Source organism: Hibiscus syriacus, unplaced genomic scaffold (assembly GCF_006381635.1).
Source record: "Hibiscus syriacus cultivar Baekdansim isolate YM2019G1 unplaced genomic scaffold, ASM638163v2 tig00109987_pilon, whole genome shotgun sequence".
NCBI lineage: Eukaryota > Viridiplantae > Streptophyta > Magnoliopsida > Malvales > Malvaceae > Hibiscus > Hibiscus syriacus.
The window spans coordinates 1,812,261-1,832,702 of NW_024062550.1; the positions used below are offsets into that span (position 1 = coordinate 1,812,261).

The 20,442-nt window shown below is 33.1% G+C and overlaps 3 protein-coding genes across 4 annotated transcripts; 2 read left to right on the plus strand and 1 right to left on the minus strand.

The window, feature by feature from the left end:
* The first annotated feature begins 5,636 nt into the window (after nucleotides 1-5,636).
* LOC120211933 (CCR4-NOT transcription complex subunit 10-like) lies at nucleotides 5,637-13,537 on the plus strand. Of its 2 annotated transcripts, none has more exons than XM_039210399.1 (6): nucleotides 5,637-5,907; nucleotides 7,300-7,386; nucleotides 7,964-8,122; nucleotides 8,225-8,311; nucleotides 8,407-8,478; nucleotides 11,679-13,537. In XM_039210399.1, exons 1-6 carry the CDS (start codon nucleotides 5,722-5,724, stop codon nucleotides 11,685-11,687), a joined length of 600 nt encoding a protein of 199 aa, XP_039066330.1. In that variant the 5' UTR covers nucleotides 5,637-5,721; the 3' UTR covers nucleotides 11,688-13,537. The 2 variants fall into 2 exon arrangements, with proteins under 2 accessions (XP_039066330.1, XP_039066331.1); XM_039210400.1 differs by having other exon boundaries at nucleotides 7,967-8,122.
* LOC120211932 (CCR4-NOT transcription complex subunit 10-B-like) lies at nucleotides 12,487-13,771 on the plus strand. The gene has a single exon (XM_039210398.1). The coding sequence runs from the start codon at nucleotides 12,522-12,524 to the stop codon at nucleotides 13,626-13,628; it is 1,107 nt and encodes a 368-aa protein (XP_039066329.1). The 5' UTR covers nucleotides 12,487-12,521; the 3' UTR covers nucleotides 13,629-13,771.
* Nucleotides 13,772-17,219: 3,448 nt separating this feature from the next.
* Nucleotides 17,220-18,395, minus strand: LOC120211935 (36.4 kDa proline-rich protein-like). Its single transcript, XM_039210401.1, has 2 exons — nucleotides 17,816-18,395; nucleotides 17,220-17,420 (listed from the first exon to the last, which is right to left on the minus strand). Exon 1 carries the CDS (start codon nucleotides 18,366-18,368, stop codon nucleotides 17,823-17,825), a length of 546 nt encoding a protein of 181 aa, XP_039066332.1. The 5' UTR covers nucleotides 18,369-18,395; the 3' UTR covers nucleotides 17,220-17,420; nucleotides 17,816-17,822.
* Between the last annotated feature and the right edge of the window lie 2,047 nt (nucleotides 18,396-20,442).

A 20,442-nucleotide genomic window follows, 5' to 3' on the forward strand; every position in this document is an offset into this window, starting at 1 on the left:
AAAAAATAGTTAGCATTTTATTTCTTTTTTTTTAAATCAATCATTGGTATCCGATCTATTGACCGATTAATTTAGATCGGATACTGCAGATGCAAGAGCGACCCTCCCAACCAAGTTTGCTCTATTCGCAAACGCCAGGATTCGAACCACTGACCTTGCTTAAGCAACATAGTGCCTCATCTCACTAGACCAACTGGTTCTTGGTAGCATTTTATTTCTTAATGATTGAGAGATTAGAATTTCTAACATCCTTGAGCAGGATGGTGTCTGAATTTTTAGTATAATAGGTTTTTATTTTTTTATTTAATTTAAATATTAATTAAATAAGATAATTTTTCTTTTAATTTTTAAATTTAAATATTTTTAAAAATATAAAATAATTCAATTTCTTTTCTGTTTAATCTCAACCATATTCCTATTCATAATCGATTGATCATTAAAATCTTAATCTTTGAAATTTAACTATTGAAACAAAAAGTGAATCTATCTAGCGACCTCAGTGATAGGGAGTGTTGTTCTCCTTAAAAGTTTTGGGTTCGAATAATGATGTTTGTTGAGATTTAATGTGCGCTCATTATCAATTAGTTGAGAGAATTTCAAATAGATATTCTCTTATAATTAATCAAATTAATAAAAAAACTATTAAAACAAAAGGCAAAAGTATATCTTCCACTATCAATAAAGAGATTTAATTTTTTTAAATTAATTTAATTTTATTATCAGCATAAAAAATAGATTTGATTATGAATCGAGTCAAATTACGTCAGTAATAAAATTTTGTTACAAATGAGAAAAAATCAGCCATCCTCTTAAATAATCATGTTTGTGATTCTAGGATTTTATGTAGGTTTAGGATGTATTTTTTGGCTTAATAACAAAATAAGTGTCCAAACTATACCACATTTTCCAAATAGGTGTCTAAACTATTTTTTGACTCATCCAGGTGCCTAACATTACAAACATTACCCATTTAGGTGCCCGGACCATCAACAACGTTAATTTCCCATTTAAGTGACACGTGTCACAATTAGGTGATTTTAAAATTTATTTTTTAAAATATTAAAAATATTATTATATTTATAAAAAAAATCCTAATTTTTATTAAATTATAAAATAATCCCCAAACCCTAAACCTTAACCCACTACTGCCTCCTTTTTCAACCACGACAACCGCCGTCGACGTAGTCCCTGTCATCCTCTTAGTCATACGTTGATTTAGTTACCATCGGAATCGCGTGGGATTGCGATTTTCAACCTAGGGTTCACGATGTATAAAAAATCGATCGATCATTGATCGGTCATGATTTCATAAGGGTTTTGGTCACCGGAGGAGGTGAGGTCGGGTGGAAATGAAGGTTTTCAAAGTTTTGGGTTTATTTCAAAATTTGTGTTTTCTTTTTTAAATATAATTTTAATTTGTTAATTTTAAATAAAATTTTAAATTTATCATATTGTGAAATGTGTCACTTAACAGGGAAATTAACACCGTATACGGTCCAGACACCTAAATGGGTAATGTTTGTAACATTAGGCACCTGGATGAGTTAAAAAATAGTTTAGACACATATTTAGGAAAAATGGTATAATTTGGGCTCTTCTTTTGGTATGAAGCCTTTATTTTTAAAAAAAAAATCAAATCATTCTAGATTTAAATGATTTCATATTATTTATTAATTCATTTTAATATCATAAAAACAAGTATAGATACCTCTAAACTTAAAATTGTAAAAAAAAATATATACATATTTGACGCTAATACCTACTAAGAAATATTGATATTTAATATAATATATATTATTCTTTTATGGTTAATTCGACATTTTTACCAAAAAAATACTCAAATATTATAATATTACATGTCAGACATTGTTTCTCCAAATTTTACCGATCTAACACCTCTTCGACAGAGTGATAATCAGGTGTGTTACGTGAAACACGCTTGTGGACTAAAGATGCATCGCCTAGGACGCACCTTCCAGGAGAAACGTTGACATGACACCACGTGAGAAGACGTGTTTCAAGGGCACTCCTTCCAAAGTTTTCTTGCCACACCAAATTCTCTTAAAAAACATTTTAAAAAATTTTGCTATAAAAAATTGAAAAATAAAACTATAGGGACTAACTTTGTAATTTAACACATATTAGTTTCATGAGTTGAAGAACATAAAGGGGTTAGTTTATATAGGCATATTGAAGTGTTTATGTTATGTTTCTTGACAAAGTGAGATAAAAGCTAAAAGATGTATTCCTTAACTTTTTTATCTCTATATCTAATGAATCTACTTGTACAATATTGCTAAATTACATTAGGTTAATATTTATTATTAAGGTTTGTTAATTAAGATTATATTTTTTTTATATGTTAATATATTTAAATACTTATTTTTTAATTTTGAGTTCAAAAAATTTGTGTAACACAAATTAAAAATATTTCATTGACATATAAATGTATTATTTATTGAATATGATTAATTAGATCTATAATTTAAGTTGAATCTAATATAAAAATATGAAAAAAATATTGTTTGGTACCAAGAACATGTAAGATGTGAGGTTTATATAGAAATTTGTCAAGAAACATAATAAAAAAGTATTAGATACTAAATTAACTTTTGAAGCTGATATATATCAATTAGAAAGCAGTTCGTAATCTTTTCAGTACAATTAGTAGACGTTTATGTTGAGAGTTTTTTTGTATGTAACTTTCACTTTGATTTTGAATGGACGTGGCAAATTATTGATTTCCTCAAGTTACCTCAAGACTTATTTTACTTATTTCAAAGAAGCCCCACTTGTATGACAAACCCTCGAGTTTTTCTTCAGTTACCCCACAACAGGTGATGTACAAGTAATTAACAATCTATTAAATCATTTTACTCATTGATAATAGCTAGTGTCGGTAATGATAACGGAGTGCAATTATGCAATGACTTTTTGATCAACCGGTGTGTGATAGAAATTGAGAGGCTGCAAGTCAATTGTCTTGCCAATGAAAAGTTGAAGCCAAGACAATTCAAAGTATTAGCACAAAAATTAGACAAATGGTGGAAAAATATGAAAGGTTGTCCCGTCGCAGATAGAGAGTTGGATAAAAGCATGCACAACCCTTCAAAGTATTGACTACTGTACTTATAGACCTTTAAAAGGACATAATATTCCCACACGTATTGTCTGTCCTATTCCTCTATATTAAACATAGAACAAGCTAGTAGCTCAAGGCTTAATATGTACAAAGTTTACTAGCCATAGTTGATACACTTAGCTATAGCAAACTGATATACAAGCATCTCTCTATCGTAATTTTCAGCTGCTATTGAGTTCCTTGGTACAACACCGGATAAGCCATATACTTTGCAGACTAATGTGTACATCAGAGGAAGTGGGGATGGAAATTTAATTGGGAGGGAAATAAAAATTCATCTATGGTTTGATCATACACAAGAATACCATAACTATGCAATTCTGTGGACCCCTACTGAGATTATGTAATTGCCATCTAACTTGTTTGTAATTTTAGAAGAAAAATTGATATTTCTAAATTAGATGGATTGACAATAGTGTCACGGGCCACGGAGTTGGGCTCGAGACATTGGTGCAATTGTCCGACCAAGAGGTTCAAGAAGGAGTATCAGACTTGAAGATTCTGAGGACGTGATAATAATATCTAATACATATAAAAATATATAATCTTAATTAATATAAACCTTAATAATAAATATTAACCTAATGTAATTTAACAATAGTGTATAAGTAGATTCATTAGATATAGAGATAAAAAAAGTTAAGGAATACACCTTTTAACTTTTATCTCACATTGTCAAAAAATATAACCTAAACATTCCAATATGTCTATATAAACTAATCCCATTAATTTCTTAAACTCATGGAACTAATATGTATTAAATTACAATGTAAGTTCCTATAGTTTTATTTTTCAATTTTATTAAAGCATATTTTTAAAAAATGATTTTAGCGAATTTGATGTGGCAAGAAAAACATGGAAGGCGCGTCCCTTGAAACGCGTCTTCCCACGTGATGACATATTATCACTCTGTTAGAAAGGGTATTAGATCAGTAAAATTTGGGAAAACGATGTCTGATAGGTAATATTATAATATTTGGGTATTTTTTGGGTAAAAACACCAGTTAATTCATATTATAAATTATTGTGATTATATTTATTTTAAATTTTATATTGATATTTGATATTTGGTTTAATCTAATACTATTTTGATCAATAAGTTTAATCTCTTCGATTTTTTTAAATTGTATGAAATAAGTTTAAGATTGTATATTTTCAAAATCTTTTTAAGTTATTGATATTGCACAAACACCTACAAATAATGATGGGTCAGAAATTTAAAAGTTTAATATTTTTTGGGGTAAACTATACATTTAGTACTCAAACTATTATTTTTTGATCCATTTTAGCACATAAACTTTCAAAAAATAAAATTAAAACACCTAACGTTTAGTTTTCATTTCATTTTAGTAACTCATCGTTAAAAACTTAATGTGTTTATACATTTTAGTACGTTTTAGTACCTAAACTTTTAATTTTTTTGAAACTAACATTAAATTTTGAACGGAGGTACTAAAATGAAACAAAAACTAAAGTTTTTAACGGCAGGGTATTAAAATGGAACAAAAACTAAACTTTAGATATGATTTTAAAAAAAATGAAAGTTTAGATACTAAAACGGATCAAAACTAATAATTTAGGTATTAAATACGTAATTTATCCTTCTGTTTTTTTTTTGTTTTTTTCTTAACGTAAACTAAATTTAATAATTTATCCAAAATAATAAGGATGTCCTTTACCTCTAGAGGGTTTAGTGCATCCATCCCTACTTGCAGACGTAATTGTTTAAACTTAAGACCTCGAAAGAGAATAACATTCTTTTTAACAATTAAGATCACTCGATAAGTTTACATCTCTGATTTAGTAAAATATCCGATCCAAATAAAAGAGAATAACATTCTTTTTAACTATTAAGATCAAATTTATTTTTTCAAAAGGGCCTATAAGGAAAAGGGCCCACATCCCCGCCGCCTATACTATAAGGAACTGTTGGATTTAGCCCAAAATAACAAAAATCAAATCAAATAGGATCAACTTCATCATCTTTGATGCTCCATCAGACCACATTATCACTACTCCACTCATCAGTTTAACTCACTATGGACCAAAAAGAAAAATGGTAAACTACAAATTTAGTACCTAACTTTCAAATATTTTCAAAATATACCTTTCATTTAGTTTTTATTCTATTTTAATACCCACCTTAAAACTTAATGCGTTTAGTATATAAACAATCAATTTTGATTCATTTTAGTACCTAAACTTTCAATTTTTTTAAAACTCAACATTAAATTTTGAACGGGTACTAAAATGAAACAAAAACTAAAATTTCTAATAGGTTACTAAAATGAAACAAACATTAATCTTTAGGTATGATTTTGAAAAAATTGAAAGTTTAAGTATTAAAATAGACTAAAACTGATAGTTTAGATACTAAATGTGTAGTTTTCCCAAGAAGATAAAAAGAAAAAAAAAGAAATTATACCCCAATTGTGATTTCGTTTTTTTTTAAAAAACTAAGCATTTCATTGTTTAAAGAAGCTAAGGGGTTTCCTTTATCATCTCCTCTACGCCTGAGATCCTATTTTTTAAAAATAAAATTTAATCTTGTTATCTCCTTCGATTCATCTGCTCTGCTCATGGATTTGCGAGATTCATCATCTTCATCGCCTCCGAATCGAGATGGTTCCACCGCCGCCGCCGCCGTCCTCTCCGTCACCTCCGCCCTCGCTAAATACGCCGCACTTTGCTTTCAGTCTAGGAAGTTCGCCGAGTGCGTCGATGTCTTGAATCAGATCAAGTCGATGAAAGATAACGATCCCAAGGTAAATTGTTTCAATTCCTTTTCTCGCGTATGCATGCATTGGTTCCTTTCATTAATCCGATTGAATCGACTTGTTTCTTAGATCTTTTTTTTTTCTTTTTTGCTTTATTTTAGTGAGAATTTGAATATTGTTTTCTACCTTTTTGTTGTGCTATTTTCTGGCATCAACTGATTTCTTAAAAACAATTAACTTAATCTGATATTGGTTTCCTTATTTATATGTTTAATGATTATCATTCTGTATATACATGGCGAATTTTTGAAACCCTGTGACTAGGTTTAACTATTTTCATATGGCGATTTCATTATATATTCAAACTTAATAATCCCAGTTGTTGATTTCTTTATTCATACTTAAGAAAGGCAAGAGTTAACAAATAAAATGGGCTTGTGGGGTAGTTGAACTCCTCCATCAGTGAATAGGATGATCATCTTATACGTAATCAGAACAAGTCAAATGTATATAGTGCTTGTAGAGTTTTTAACTTCACCAGTGGTGTATCATGTAACCGTTCATTTCTTGGTAACGATTATGTTACTGAACTGCCAACATGTTTATTCCGTTGCAATTTCCTCTTAGGCTCTGGCTAAAGAAAGTAGGACGGATGAATTATGGATTTATTTTCATGGAAGCACATATTCTATTTATCTACTGTTCCTTTAAAGCTGATGGATTTAGACTAGAGGTTACTCTTCAAAGATGGAATTTGTAGTTGCTTGAAATTGCTGTCAAGGTTGTCTTGTTACTACCAAGATAGGGTGGAGAAATGTACAGAATACACTTGCTTTTTTGAAATGATATGTAGATACAGGCTATCACTTTTGGAAAGGAAATGGTGGAAGTTTTATTTTTCAAGAAAATTTATCCTAATGTTTTAGTTAATACTAGCATGATATATAAATGTTTGTTCTAATGCCCAATAGAGACAAATGTTGATCAATGATTGTAAGGCGTGTGTGCTTCTGGGTTGCACCTCAAGGCCAGACCAGGGCATTAACCCTTTATAGAGAGGCTTATTTCTGGTGCATTTAAGCACATTCTTTTGTAAGGAAGTAGGTGCAAAAAAAGTCCGACTGAAATTCAATTTAATTTTCACTCAATTTTTAAAAAAAAATGTAATTTTGCTTTTTGTGAAACTGGCTGTGATGGTGGTGCTGTTTCAATTAAATGCGTTTATAAAATGTTCTTGTTATGTTCTGAATTTTGATTACTTGATTGATCTTATAATCCTGTTTTCAGGTGTTGTATTCCATTGCTACAGTATAGTTGTTGCCCTCCAATTGAAATTGGGCTACTAATGACAGCTTCCCCTTCAATATTTTTGACATCTTTTATAAATTTTTCCTTTCTGTTTGCAAAGTCTGAGTTTTGGAACCAAATGATTATTGACAGGTTCTTCATAACATTGCAATTGCGGAGTTTTTTCGGGATGGTTGCTCGGACCCAAAGAAGTTGCTTGAAATCCTTAACAATATCAAGGTGCTACCTTTTCCATACCTCCCTCCAGTTATGTGGCTGATTGGCTGTGCTCTCCATCCTAATTTCTCATTAATCTAGTCATGCTCCTGGAAGAACGATAGTTCTGTCCTGTTCATGATTTCATAACTGTGGTTTTGTTCGCTTGCCTCCATTTGGGGAATGGATTGTGGGTGGTGAAATGTGCTGCAGAGTGCAGATACTGCAAGGCCTTAACCAAATAAGGAAAGGCAAATATATTATCATTTAATACTCAAATGAAATCTTTTGGGTGAAGCATCTTCCTTGGCATAAAATAGTCTGTTGTTTTTAATTGCAGTATACTGATGTCAATGTGTTAGGAATTTAGCAATTTGAACTATGAATAGTTTTATGAGACCACTGGCATTGCTAGTTAGTTTTTAGTCTAGGGATTTCTTACCAGTAGAAATGCTTTATGTATATGGACCTGTTTTAATGGACATGAGGCATTTTCGGCCTGAGTTTGTGTTGTTATTTGTATTGCACTCTGATAGAAGTAATGGATTCATTACTTATTTTTATTTACAGCGGAATTAATGGTTCTTGTGTGTTGGTTCAGAAGGGAAATGAGGAGCTTGCTCTTGCTTCTGGGGAACAGGTGGAGTCTGGTAGCAATGGTGGAAATAAAGTTACTTCAGGTTCAAAAGGAAGTGGTACGAATAGTGTCAGTATTATTTACACAGATGAATTTGATACCTCTGCGGCTTCTCTAAACATGGTATACCCTCTTTGTACATTCAACAGTTTCAGGAGCAGTAATCTTTTGATCGATAGCTTGGAGTAGCATTTAACACATTTGGTTTACTTTGATCTAATGTAGGCCATCATTTGGTTCGACCTTCATGAATACGCGAAGGCCTTATCAATTCTTGAACCTCTTTATCAAAACATTGAACCGATAGATGAGGTATTTTATCTTTACATTGTTTTTATTTTTTCAACATCTGTTCATCTCTTAGCTTGTTTTAATTTCTCCCCTTTTTATTTACATATGCGTTACAGACAACAGCTCTTCGTATCTGCCACTTGTTGCTGGATGTTGTGCTGGCTTGCCATGATGCTTCAAAATCTGCGGTAAGTTCTAAATATTTGTAGTGTGATACTTGGAATTCTTTCCAGTTAAAAATATTCATATCTGCCACTTGTTGCTAGATGCTGTGCTAGCTAGCATAAGTTAGAGATACAAAGCTAACTAATGCTCTTACAATTCTGATAAGCATTTTGTTAGAGAGATCAAAGTACTTGCCCATTAAGAACATTCGAATAGATGACCTAATTTGTTTAAATATTCTATTTCCTTTGATTTTAGGACTGACTCATCCATCAAAGGTTCTTGTCTTCTCTTGCATGGTCTCTGTTGGATGATTTGAAATGTTTTATTTCACAAACCATTAAAAAAGATACATTCTAATGATATTTTTAACATGAATTTTATGTAGTGCCAACTCCTAAAGGTATCGCCACTTCTATCAAAATGAAAACATTAAAAACATGCAAGATGTTCTTGCAAGAGAGTAGCTAACCATTTTTCCTATGTTTTTGGTATCCCCATCTTCGCTTTTTCTGTAATACAGTACTAGTTAAATCCTGAATATTGGTTTTGGTCCAACATAATCAATTATTACTAGTCATCTTGTAATTGCATATGCGAGTAACTATATCTAAACTGATTTTGGGCTTAGAGCCCTGATATATGAATTGCCTTATTAATTTATTCAAGTGTTTTTTGCTACTTGCTTGTATATATACTCATGTACAACATGGTACTTTCTAATTCGATATTGGAATAAGACTGTTCTTACCCGCTGAAGAAGAGTAGGCCGCTTATATTTTCCTTTTCAGGAAAGAGTTTTTATAATTTTCCTGGTGGTTAGTTCATTTTTATTTAAGTGTTTGTTGCTACTTGCTTGTATAAATACTCATTTACAATAGGATACTTTTCTATTTCTATATTAGAATAAGACTGTATTCTTATTTGTTGGTATTCCCACCCACTGAAGAATTGTTGGCCACTTCTGTTTTCTTTTGCAGGATTTTTTTTTTATAATTTGCCTGGTGGTTAGTTCATTGTTTTCTTGCAACTGTTAAAATTTCGCCCATACTACTATAATTGTTAGCAAAGATCTATTTTTACCAGATGCTGCAATTCAGATTCAATCTCTCTTCTAATTGTAACATTAGAAGGAGCATGTTCATTCATACTTGTCCTTACCTTGCTATGCATGTTCCTACTCTGTTTCAGCATTTTCTGTTGAACACCTTGAAACTGTCTGCAAATGCTTCTTTAGTTATTAGTTTTGCAATATGTGTTTATGTTTGTGTTGGTCCTTATTTCTTGTTCTGCTTTCTATCTCAATCTGTATGAATGCCAATTTTACCTATTCACAAATTTTTGTTAGTATAAGAGGGGATATGAGTGAGGGAGTAAGTAGTCTTGGATGTAAGAACTTGTGGTGGATTGATGGATCAGACTGATTACAATAGGGTAGCACCAAGGATTAGCATTGACTCGTTTTCTCTTTGTCATCGTAATGAATGAAATAATGAAAGGCATTCATGAAAAAAAAATACCTTGGTGTATGTCTGTATTCTATTTACAGATAATATTGTAGTGGCTGATGAGACTAAAGAAGGGGTTAATACCAAATTAGAGTTGTGAAGACAAACACTACAAGTTTGGGCTTTGTTTGAGTAGACCAAAAACTGAGTGTGAAGTGTATGCTTAGTAAAAGAAGGAATGACTATAACACATGATAACATTTGACGGACTAGTGATATGAGCAGCAGAATGTTTTAAGTGTCTAGGGACGATAATAAAGAACACAGGGACATTGATGTATATGTTAACCATTAGGTCAAGCCTGAATGGCTTTAGTGGAAAAGTGCATTAACACGTGTGTGATTGTAATATACCTAAGTTGAAAATGAAGTTCCATAGGATGACTTTCAGGCTTGCTTCGCTATATGGTACTTAATGTAGGTGAATGTATTCAAAAGATTAAGTATAGTTGAGATGTGAATGTTAAATATGATTGTGTAGTAAGATTAGGAAGTGCTGAATTACAAATGTGATCCGTCTCAAAGTTGGGATAACTCCTGTTGAGGATAATGGGTAAGAAAACTGCTTACAATGGTTTGGTCATAAGGACACATATTGAGGAATGAACTTCTGAGAAATACGGAGCAAATTGTCATTGGCCAAAATAAAAGATCGAAGGCTAGGCGACGGAAGCCATGGTTGGAAGTTGATAAATAATGATATGAAACAAATAGATTTAGAAGTTGAAAACAGGATGGTGGTAGATATAAATAATTGGAGGAGATTAGGAGAACCGTCTGCCCTATGAAAAATTATTTGTCTTGGTTTGTATAGGCTACCCGAATATATTGGAATTGAGGCTTGTCAGTCTGCTCTTAGAATCTGCCTGACTCGCTTTGAGGGTGTAAAAATTCGTGTTCAAATTGTAGGTGAAAATGGTGGGTAGTTTTCAAAAGTGGATAGTTACTTTTTCTAGCTTTAAAGGCAAAAACATTTGAACTTATATTTATTAGAATAACTTCAATTTTCTTTTGTAAATTCCCTGATTGACACTTGACTTGTTATACTTACTCAGGGTTTTATGTATAATGTAGATGAGATTGATGACTTTATTTTGTACTGAAAAGCGTGCTTGTCACGAAGATTATTTTAAGCAGTTGAACCTGGCTTGGTGACATGGGTTAGGCCTGTCTGTTGGATTCTGTTTTGGGTTGTAATTGGGAAGCAGATAAATTAGCTAAGGATGGGATCGGGTAATTGTAAGGGGATTTCAGTTTTATTAGGATACCCTCTATGTATAGGTGTACTGTTTTGTAATAGTTCTATATTCAATAAATTAAGGCACTCTTTTCCTCATTCCGCTAGATACTCTTTTCTAGAATTAACTAAGAGGGAGGCTTTTAATGAGGCCTATTATTCCTATAAAAACAAAAGTAGTTCAGACAACTGAACCCATTTTTTACATTCTGACCAAACTCCTATTCTGTTTTATCTTTTAGTACTCTATATCTTTTCTTGTTTGAAGGACTGTGTGCTGAATTATTGGTGACAGTGGTCTAACAATTATGGGCCATACATGGTTTGGAATTTATATAGGAAGATAATTCCTAGCATCTATCTTGAACTTTTGGCATTATCCTTTATGACATTCATTGTGGGTGTAGATGATTTTTAATGGCTGGTTTAGTGTTTGCATATTATAACTTTGATTCTAAACTGCTTTAATCATGTTTAGGATGTGTAAAATTATTTGGAGAGGGCATTCGGCGTTGCCAATGTGAGCCAAGGGGAAAATGGTAACACAGCTGTGCAACAATCCTTGAATGTAGTTGGAAAATCAGCCTCAGATCCAAACAATTCACTGGTCTCTGATGTTTCATGTTCCGACTTAGCTGCTGGTGTAAATGCCTCCTATAGTTCTCTATCTATATCTTTATCTGAGGATCGACTGGATGAAATGTTTTCTACAATGGATATCGGAGGACAGAACTTTGCAGGACGTGCTGGTCTTACATCTGCAAATGATCTAAGCAGGGTTACAGTGGATAGATCTATCTCTGGTGTTGATCTGAAGCTCAAGTTGCAACTTTACAAGGTTCGGTTTTTGCTTCTCACTAGAAATGTAAAGCTAGCAAAGCGTGAAATCAAGCATGCAATGAACATTGCTCGAGGGAGAGATTCATCAATGGCTCTATTCTTGAAGGCCCAGCTTGAGTATACTCGTGGGAACCATCGGAAAGCTATCAAGTTGTTAATGGCATCAAATAACCAGACGGATGCAGCAATGTCAAGCATGTTTATCAACAATCTAGGCTGCATTTACTATGAACTTGGAATGTATCATACATCTGCAGTGTTTTTTTCCAAGGCATTGAGTAATGGTTCATCTCTTTGGAAAGAGAACCCTCTATAGCTATTAACATTCTCACAGGATAAATCTCTCCACATAACTTATAACTGCGGGTTGCAGCACTTGGCCTGTGGGAAACCACTACTTGCTGCTCGTTGTTTCCAGAAGGCGAGTTTAATTTTCTACAAAAAACCCCTCTTGTGGCTTCGACTCGCAGAATGTTGTCTAATGGCTGCAGAGAAAGGGCTTGTGAAAGGAAGCCCAGCTCCATCAGACAGATCAGAAATTCGAGCCAGCGTTATAGGAAAGGGTAGGTGGAGGAAACTTCTAATTGAAAATGGAATTTCAAGAAAAGGACATGTAGTTTCTGTTGAAAAGGAGGATAGGGCTTTGGGTGGCGATGGGCAGCCGCAGCTTTCATTACCCATCGCTAGGCATTGCCTCTATAATGCGCTGCACTTGTTGAACTGTTCCGAGTCGAGTAATTCTAAGTCTGTTTTACCCTCCAACTTATCCTTGGAGGAGAATGAATCGAGTGATGGAGCATCTTCCAAGAACTCAAACCATAAGAACTTACCTGGGGACGATTCCAAGGCTTCAACTATGTCAGCAGCATTAATTAACTCGAATGGGGATTTGAAAGAGCCGAAAGGAGGAACTAATCAGGAGAGTATTCAGAATTCCATCTCCTATTATGAAGATAGTTGCAGAAGAGAAAATCATATGATTAAGCAAGCTGTTCTTGCTAACCTCGCATATGTAGAGTTAGAACTGGAAAATGCTTTGAAGGCGCTCTCTGCGGCACAATCTCTCTTGGAACTACCAGGTCGTTCGAGAATTTACGTCTTTCTAGGTCATGTCTATGTGGCAGAGGCTCTCTGTTTGCTGAACAAACCTAAGGGAGCCGCGGAGCACTTGTCCGTGTATCTGTCTGGGGAAAGTAATGTCGAATTACCATTTAGTCAGTCAGACTGTGAGCAGTGGCGAGTGGAAAAACATGGTGATTGTGAAGAAGCAAACGGAGGAGCATCAGGCGCCAAGAACCCTTCCCCCGAGGGCTCACAGGATTTCATCTTCTTCAAGCCGGAAGAGGCCTGTGGAATGCTTTACGCAAATCTCGCTGCAGTGTCCGCAATACAAGGTGACCTCGACCGGGCCCAACGTTTCATGACGCAAGCATTATCCCTGATACCCAACAGCAGTGAAGCCACAATGACGGCGATATACGTCGATCTCATGCTTGGTAAGTCGAAAGAGGCCGTGTCGAAGCTAAAACATTGTAGACATGTCAGGTTCCTACACTGCAATCAACAATTCAACAAACCCTCCTCATGATTGTGGGGGATGGGTTTCTCTAATTCAATCCAAAGCCAGCCCACACCATTCAGTTGCTAGTTAGCAGGTAGATCAACGATCCTTTTTAAAGGATTTGTATCGTATAAAATATAGTCCAATTCATTCCGATCCTTACCTTTCAATTTTCTTATTATCATTTATAAATATAATCTCCGAAAATGTTATTAAATTGCAGTCCGAATCCGGTTTTACAAAGTAACATTCAACAGACCTGGGATGACAATGGATCGGGTTGACTCGACCTGAGAAATATATTTCCTTAATCTAAACTCAATCTGACCCGATAAACGTATTTCCTCCACTCGAAATTTGATTTGGCGGGAAAAAATATAGAGAAATGTATTATAGTAATCTTTTTTAAATTCATAGAATAAAATTCCTAAATCGGGTCGAGTTAACGATTTTTTTACCCTAAATTCGGATTTGATTCGATTCGATCTCACTCTTGATATGATTTTTCTTTTAAAATTATCAAATCAAATCAAGTTAAAATTTATCGGATTTGTGTTAAATTACATCCCAACATACAATATGTTATTACATAACATAGAGATAAAAGATGACAAATGTATGATATAGTATGATGAGATAATATATTCCTTATGCAATAACAAATTTTCAAATTTTGATTTTTGCTTATGGGGCATATTATATTTAGAGATTCGTTCAGAATGAATTTTTATAAAATTTGATTTAAATTAATCGGTCAAAAATTTAAATAGCAATCATTAATTAAAAAAGTGGGGGCAAAAGTACCATAGGCCTAGAACTGGTCCCCTCTCTGCTGCCTGCTCCAATGCCAGCCTGCAGGGTATTACTGACTACAGTTCTCTTCAACTTTCCACCTCTTGTATGAGGTAAAAGGCAAAAGCAGCTACTACAATTCTAGACTGTCATCTCCTGAGCCTGATTGCCATATTGTGGTTGAAAATAGACCATCAGACCCATTGAACATGGTTCACCCAAATTTTCACCCAAATGTATTGGTACACACATTGTCCAGTCACATCCCCATTGCCACATTTGAATAATGCCAAAACCATATAGTATACCCCATGGTAGGGTCCTTAATTTTTTTCTCCAACCATTGATTTTTAGCTTACAAAATAATATACGATATGAGATAAGTATAAGATAGTATATGTTTAAAGGTAACTCTCAACCTTTTAATATTAAACGTTCATATCTCTTGCATATATTATGCTCGAACCCAGATCCTCAAGGAACAACAACAATTCTTTTACAACGAAGCTACTTGATTCGTGCATCTCTCGTTATAAATTTTAGTACATTTTTACATTTATCATTAATGCCTGAAAAGTTATGTTATAGTCACTAATATTTTCTGTTTATCACAAAATGATTACATGTCGTTAACTCATGTTAAATTTGATATTCGAGTAACTAATAAAAATGACTAATGTTTATTTTTAACCCCTAAACTATAATTAAAACTTTAGTATGATCCTTCGGGAAAATTTTTGAACAACCATTCTGAATTTTTTTCTTTAAAAAGTTAAAAATATAAAAAAAAATCTTGAAATTTTATGATTTTCCACAACAATTATCTTCATCCGGTTTATAAGTACACCGACAAATAGAGTGATTTCCACCCAAGGGATTTATAATTGTATTGTAGCTCTCTCTTGTATTTTATTAACCTACTTAAACTCACTAGTGTCTTTGTAATTGCAAAACTAGTGATGCGCATAGGTCGGCTCAGGTCAGGTTTTTATCAACTCGATCTGACCTGAAAAATATAAACCCTTCATACGAAACTTGACCCAATTCGAGTCTAGAAGTGACTTCACCCGAACCGAATACGACTCAATTTTTTTAGATAAAACTTGATCCCGACTCGAAATAAAAATATTATAAAAATATTATTTTTTCAATAAAATAGGGATCTAATTGAAAAAAAAATATAGATAATTATTATTATAATTATCTCTAAATATATAAGATAAGTTTACATTATTTTTTGGGTCAGGTATTTTTCACCATAAATCCGAACTCTACCCGAGCATATTTTATAAAAAAAACCTAACCTGAAACGAACCTAATTAATTTAATAAAAAATCCGACCTGATCAGATCAGGTCGAAACCCGTTAGGTTCAAGTCTCATGCCCATTCCTATTCACAACCAAAGAGTTTTGATTTTATGAGGGGGAAAAGGATTTTCTCGTGAATTCAAAAACATAAAATTTGATCCTTGAGGTTATGAGAATAGATCAAGGGAAAGTTGAAAAGAATCACCATTTCGTGTTAAATCGATAATATTAATGATTATAATCTCGGTGATTATAAAGTAGAATATCTTCACATTTTTTTAGTTATTGTCAACGTACATACAACCTATTAACACAATCATTAGAACCCAAAACTTCAAATTACGAATACATCGATTTATACGAAGTAGAGGTTTGGGTCCTGAGAAAGAAAAGCAGACATGGAAACATAAGAAAATCTTAAGTCGATGTCGGGGTCTGTCTGTCGTGTTATTCTTCAAGGGATTTTCCACCCTCCACCCATAGTTTCTTAAACTAACACTGTACCATACACAGTGTGCCAAATTTATGAAAAAGAAAAATATTAATAGTAAAATAAACAAATTTAATTAAACGATGTGTTGTTATATATATATATATATATATATATATATATATATATATATAATTTCAAGTAAACATGATTTTTTATGTCCTTTTGAAGCCCAGTATAAAATTTGGAGGTAAGTAGGGCAAACCAGCGGAGTCAAGTTCAAGTGTTGCCGAGCTGAATTTGATTTGAAAATTTTAAATAGAACTCGATCCAGTTCGAAAATTCGTGACCCTAAAATTATTAAACTCGACTCGAACTCGAAACCATGAATTGGAGCTCGAAAAAATTCGAAATGAAAAAGAAAATTTAAACTTAACTCGATTGAAACCTCAAACTCGAACCTGAACCTTAATTACGTGAAAACCCTTATATTTCTTTTTAAAAATCGACACATAAATGTTAATATTATTAATAATTTAATTTTTAAAAAAGTAAAATCTTAATGAATTATACTTTCGAGTTGCTCGTGAGTTTTTCGAGTCGAGTATCATATAGTTCGTTTATGCTCGTTAATAACTCGAGTCGAGAATGTATCGAGCTTTAACCGAGTCGATCTCAAATAATATACGATTTGTGTCGTCTCATTTATAAACCTATCCGAGATTACGTAAAAAAATTAATCGATTTATGTCCTTGATCATCTCTAATCATTATATTTTTAAACTTTTGTATTTTCAAAGTCTAATAATTTAACTCTTTTAAATGTTGGATCCTAAACATTATCATAGCACCGCTGTTTTTCTTATACTGTAAATAGTATTAAAGTATAGTCGTAACACAGTGTAATGATCACATCGTAATTTTTTTTAAGGTCATCGTGACACCACAAACAACAATCCGTAATATAAAATACAATTATTTTTAGTGAAAAAAATTACACCGTAACACCCGTAACCGCGACAAAAATCGTAACTACAATTTAGTACTATAAAACTGTAGCAGAAAGTTAATCCCAGAAAATCATGAAGTTAGAGAAAGGAAATTCACTTGCAAACAACTCTGGAAACTAAAACAACAATAACAACCGGTGATCACTAGTACAAGCTTCAAATCCAATCCAAATGAAGAAGAAAATGAAAATTCAAGCACAATGAAAAGCAAAAGAAGAAGAAAAGATGGACGACATCCTCTCATGTCGTTTTCATCATTGCATCCGTCAACCTAGCAGCAACCTGCAAAGTTCGTACACCCATGCACAAATCTGGTGAGCAAGAAAGTTCCCATAATGGAAAAATATGTAGATATAATGCTGTCGATGTGAACAAGTGAGTTATTTCGATCGTCGATGATTTATCCCTTCTGATTTGAACAAAAAATTATAACCGGTACAGGAACGACCATTGGTCCATAGTTTTCTGTAGGATAGATGAAGACTTCAGAGAGAGTGTATGAGTGGAGGAGTCTTCATCTGCCGTAGAAAATTATCGGTCAGTGATCATTTTTTGTATCGGTCACAACATTTCGTCCAACTCAAAATGGGTAAACCACTAACGACCGACCGACCGACACCATTCGGTTGTTGACGTCAACGAATATAAGCATTGAAGGTAAGTAGGTAACTCAACTTGGATCTAGAGAGGGCAAGTGTAACCAGGAGGGGGTGTTTTGCCGCAAGTGACGAGAAGCTGAAGGGCAAGCGGGACATAAATGTTAAGGTTGAGAACTTTGAGCTTCAAAGTGGTGCACAAACAGGCAGCGGCTTCCAGTTCCACAAGCCCTGCAAGAACCGGACAGCATGTGTTCACAACCGGGTCACCAAGCCCAATGTGCACCAACCCTCCCAGCAGATCCACACATGCACCCAATTTCAACGTGTCAATGGGGCAAGTGGGAGCCGACGGGCACGGTTTGCCACTCGGTGGCACCACCGACACCGGAGGGAGGTCGACGGGAGGTTTCACAATCGGAGGCACAGTCACTGGGGGGACGACGGGTGGCAAGTTGATCGGGGGTCGAACAATGGGAGGGATAGGAATGGGGCCTTTAGGGGACTTCCCTTTAGGGTTTCGGTGCTTCGGCGGTGGTTTGCCGCACGAACCGCAACCGAGGATCGGAGCGGCGGAGGAAATGAAAAGCATGCCAATGAGAAAGAGAGCTGAGATTTTGGTGAACTCCATTGCCAAAAAATGTGTGAAACTTTTGTAGAGAAGTAGGGAATTATATAAGAGTGGTGAAGAGTGGAAGAAAACGAAAACCAATTAGCCCTAGAAGCAGCATCACGTGAACATGGGCAGTGCTAGTTGGCAATGTATATCACTATGCCTTTATAATTATATGAACCTATATGACCTCATAAAGTTGCATTAAAAAAATTGTTGTTCTCCTTCGAGTTCGAGCAATTTTACTGGGTCTGTACGATTTCTTTAGGTGACTTCATCGATAAAATAAAATGTTATTTTTTTAAAAAAATTTAAATTCGAACAATTGTATCCGTAAAAATGTGCGTTATAAAAAATATATGCCTAACGTAAGCCCAAAACCAGCCTTGGGTCAAATACTATCAAAATTGAAGTCTAGCTGCATTAAAACTCGTAGCTTTTTCGAACAATTTTTATTTAGAAATCGGGGGAGCGGAATTTTTGCTCGTAATGAGTATTGAATTGGTTTTACAAAAGATGTTTGAATGGAAATTATGCCTTTTTAATTCAATAAAATTATGATTGTCGAACTAAAAAAACATACATTTGTCTTTTTATATTGAATAAAGATAAATATTTGTGCATACAATATGGAAACAAAAAATGATATGATATCGTCAATGACTTTATAGTATATAATTGTGTTAGCCTAATAATCACCACGAGAGAAATGGATTGGTATATACGTATAGTTTGGGATAAAATTAGAATGTTCAGAAAGTTTGGAGATTAATTTAGAACGAATGTCATAGTTTGGGGAATGAAATTGAAATGTTCAAAAGTTTTATGACTAATTTAAAATGAAAATCATAATTTATGGATGAAATTAGAATATTTAAAAGTTTAGAGACCAATTTAAAATGAGAGTCGTACTTTAAAGACATGCAGTAGAATTAACTCTAAAATCTATATTTATTACTACTTAGCTTTCCACCGCTAAAGATTTTCTAAGTTCACTAACTTTAATCGAACCTTTCAAGAAAAATATGTAATTTTTACAACATTATATTTTATAATAATTAAGATCTACTAATCGATTGAGTAGTGAAGAATGTTCATATTATTTTATCTTATGTGAATTGAAATCTCGATATTTACTCTGAATGTTATATCCTCTCTACTTAATAAAAAAATGAATAAAACTAATGTATTTTTATACTAAATCTACAATAAAAAGATATAAATAAGCAAGGAACAAGTGGTGAAAGAAGATGGTATATTTGGTTGTACAAAAATTGAGATGGAGACTTCACAGCTGATGGCAGATTTGGTTGGCCAACTTGTGGTCAAATCTAAAGGGAAAAAAGTTTCATGAGAGAGGAATGAATATGAATAGGGCTCAAAACGAGCCGGGTCGAGTTCGAGTATTACTGAACTCGACTCGACTTAAAAACTCTAAAAAAGAGTTCAACTCGGCTTAAAAACTCGCGAACCTAAAATTTTTAAACTCGACTCGAACTCAAAATTATAAATTAAAGCTTGAAAAAGATTAAAATAAAAAACTTAACTCGGTTGAAGCTCAAATTCAAACCCGAACCTTCCTTAAATACATGAAAATCTTCTACTACATTTATTTTACAAAATTAAAGCATAAATGTCATATTTATTAATAATTTATTTTTTAAAATAAAATTTTAATATATGATTTTTTTGAATTGTTCGTAAGTTTTTCGAGTCAAATATTAAATAACTTGTTAAGAACTTAAGTACCTAAATTATCAATTTTAATCTATTTTAGTATTTAAAACTTCTAATTTTTTTAAAATTATACCTAAAGTTTAATTTTTTTTCATTTTAATATCACACCCTTAAAAACTTAACGTATTTAGTACGTAAACTATTAGTTTTAGTCCATTTTAGTAACCAAACGTTCAATTTTTTTTTCAAAACTTAATGTTAAATTTTGAACGAATGTACAAAACTAAAACTAAAACTAAAACTTTAGATATGATTTTGAAAAAAAAAATTAAATACTAAAACGGACCAAAACTGAGCTGATAGTTTAGATATTAAATGCATAATTTATCGAATAAAATTTTGGGTTTTAGGGTTT

What these genes read in the sequence shown, in the direction of transcription:
- LOC120211933 (XM_039210399.1), top strand. Translation starts at nt 5,722, where the DNA reads ATGGATTTGCGAGATTCATCATCTTCATCGCCTCCGAATCGAGATGGT. An exon ending in TGAAAGATAACGATCCCAAG is followed by an intron (nt 5,908 to 7,299) that starts GTAAATTGTTTC and finishes GATTATTGACAG; the next exon opens with GTTCTTCATAACATTGCAAT. An exon ending in CTGCGGCTTCTCTAAACATG is followed by an intron (nt 8,123 to 8,224) that starts GTATACCCTCTT and finishes GATCTAATGTAG; the next exon opens with GCCATCATTTGGTTCGACCT.
- LOC120211932 (XM_039210398.1), top strand. Translation starts at nt 12,522, where the DNA reads ATGGCTGCAGAGAAAGGGCTTGTGAAAGGAAGCCCAGCTCCATCAGAC.
- LOC120211935 (XM_039210401.1), bottom strand. Translation starts at nt 18,368, where the DNA reads ATGGAGTTCACCAAAATCTCAGCTCTCTTTCTCATTGGCATGCTTTTC.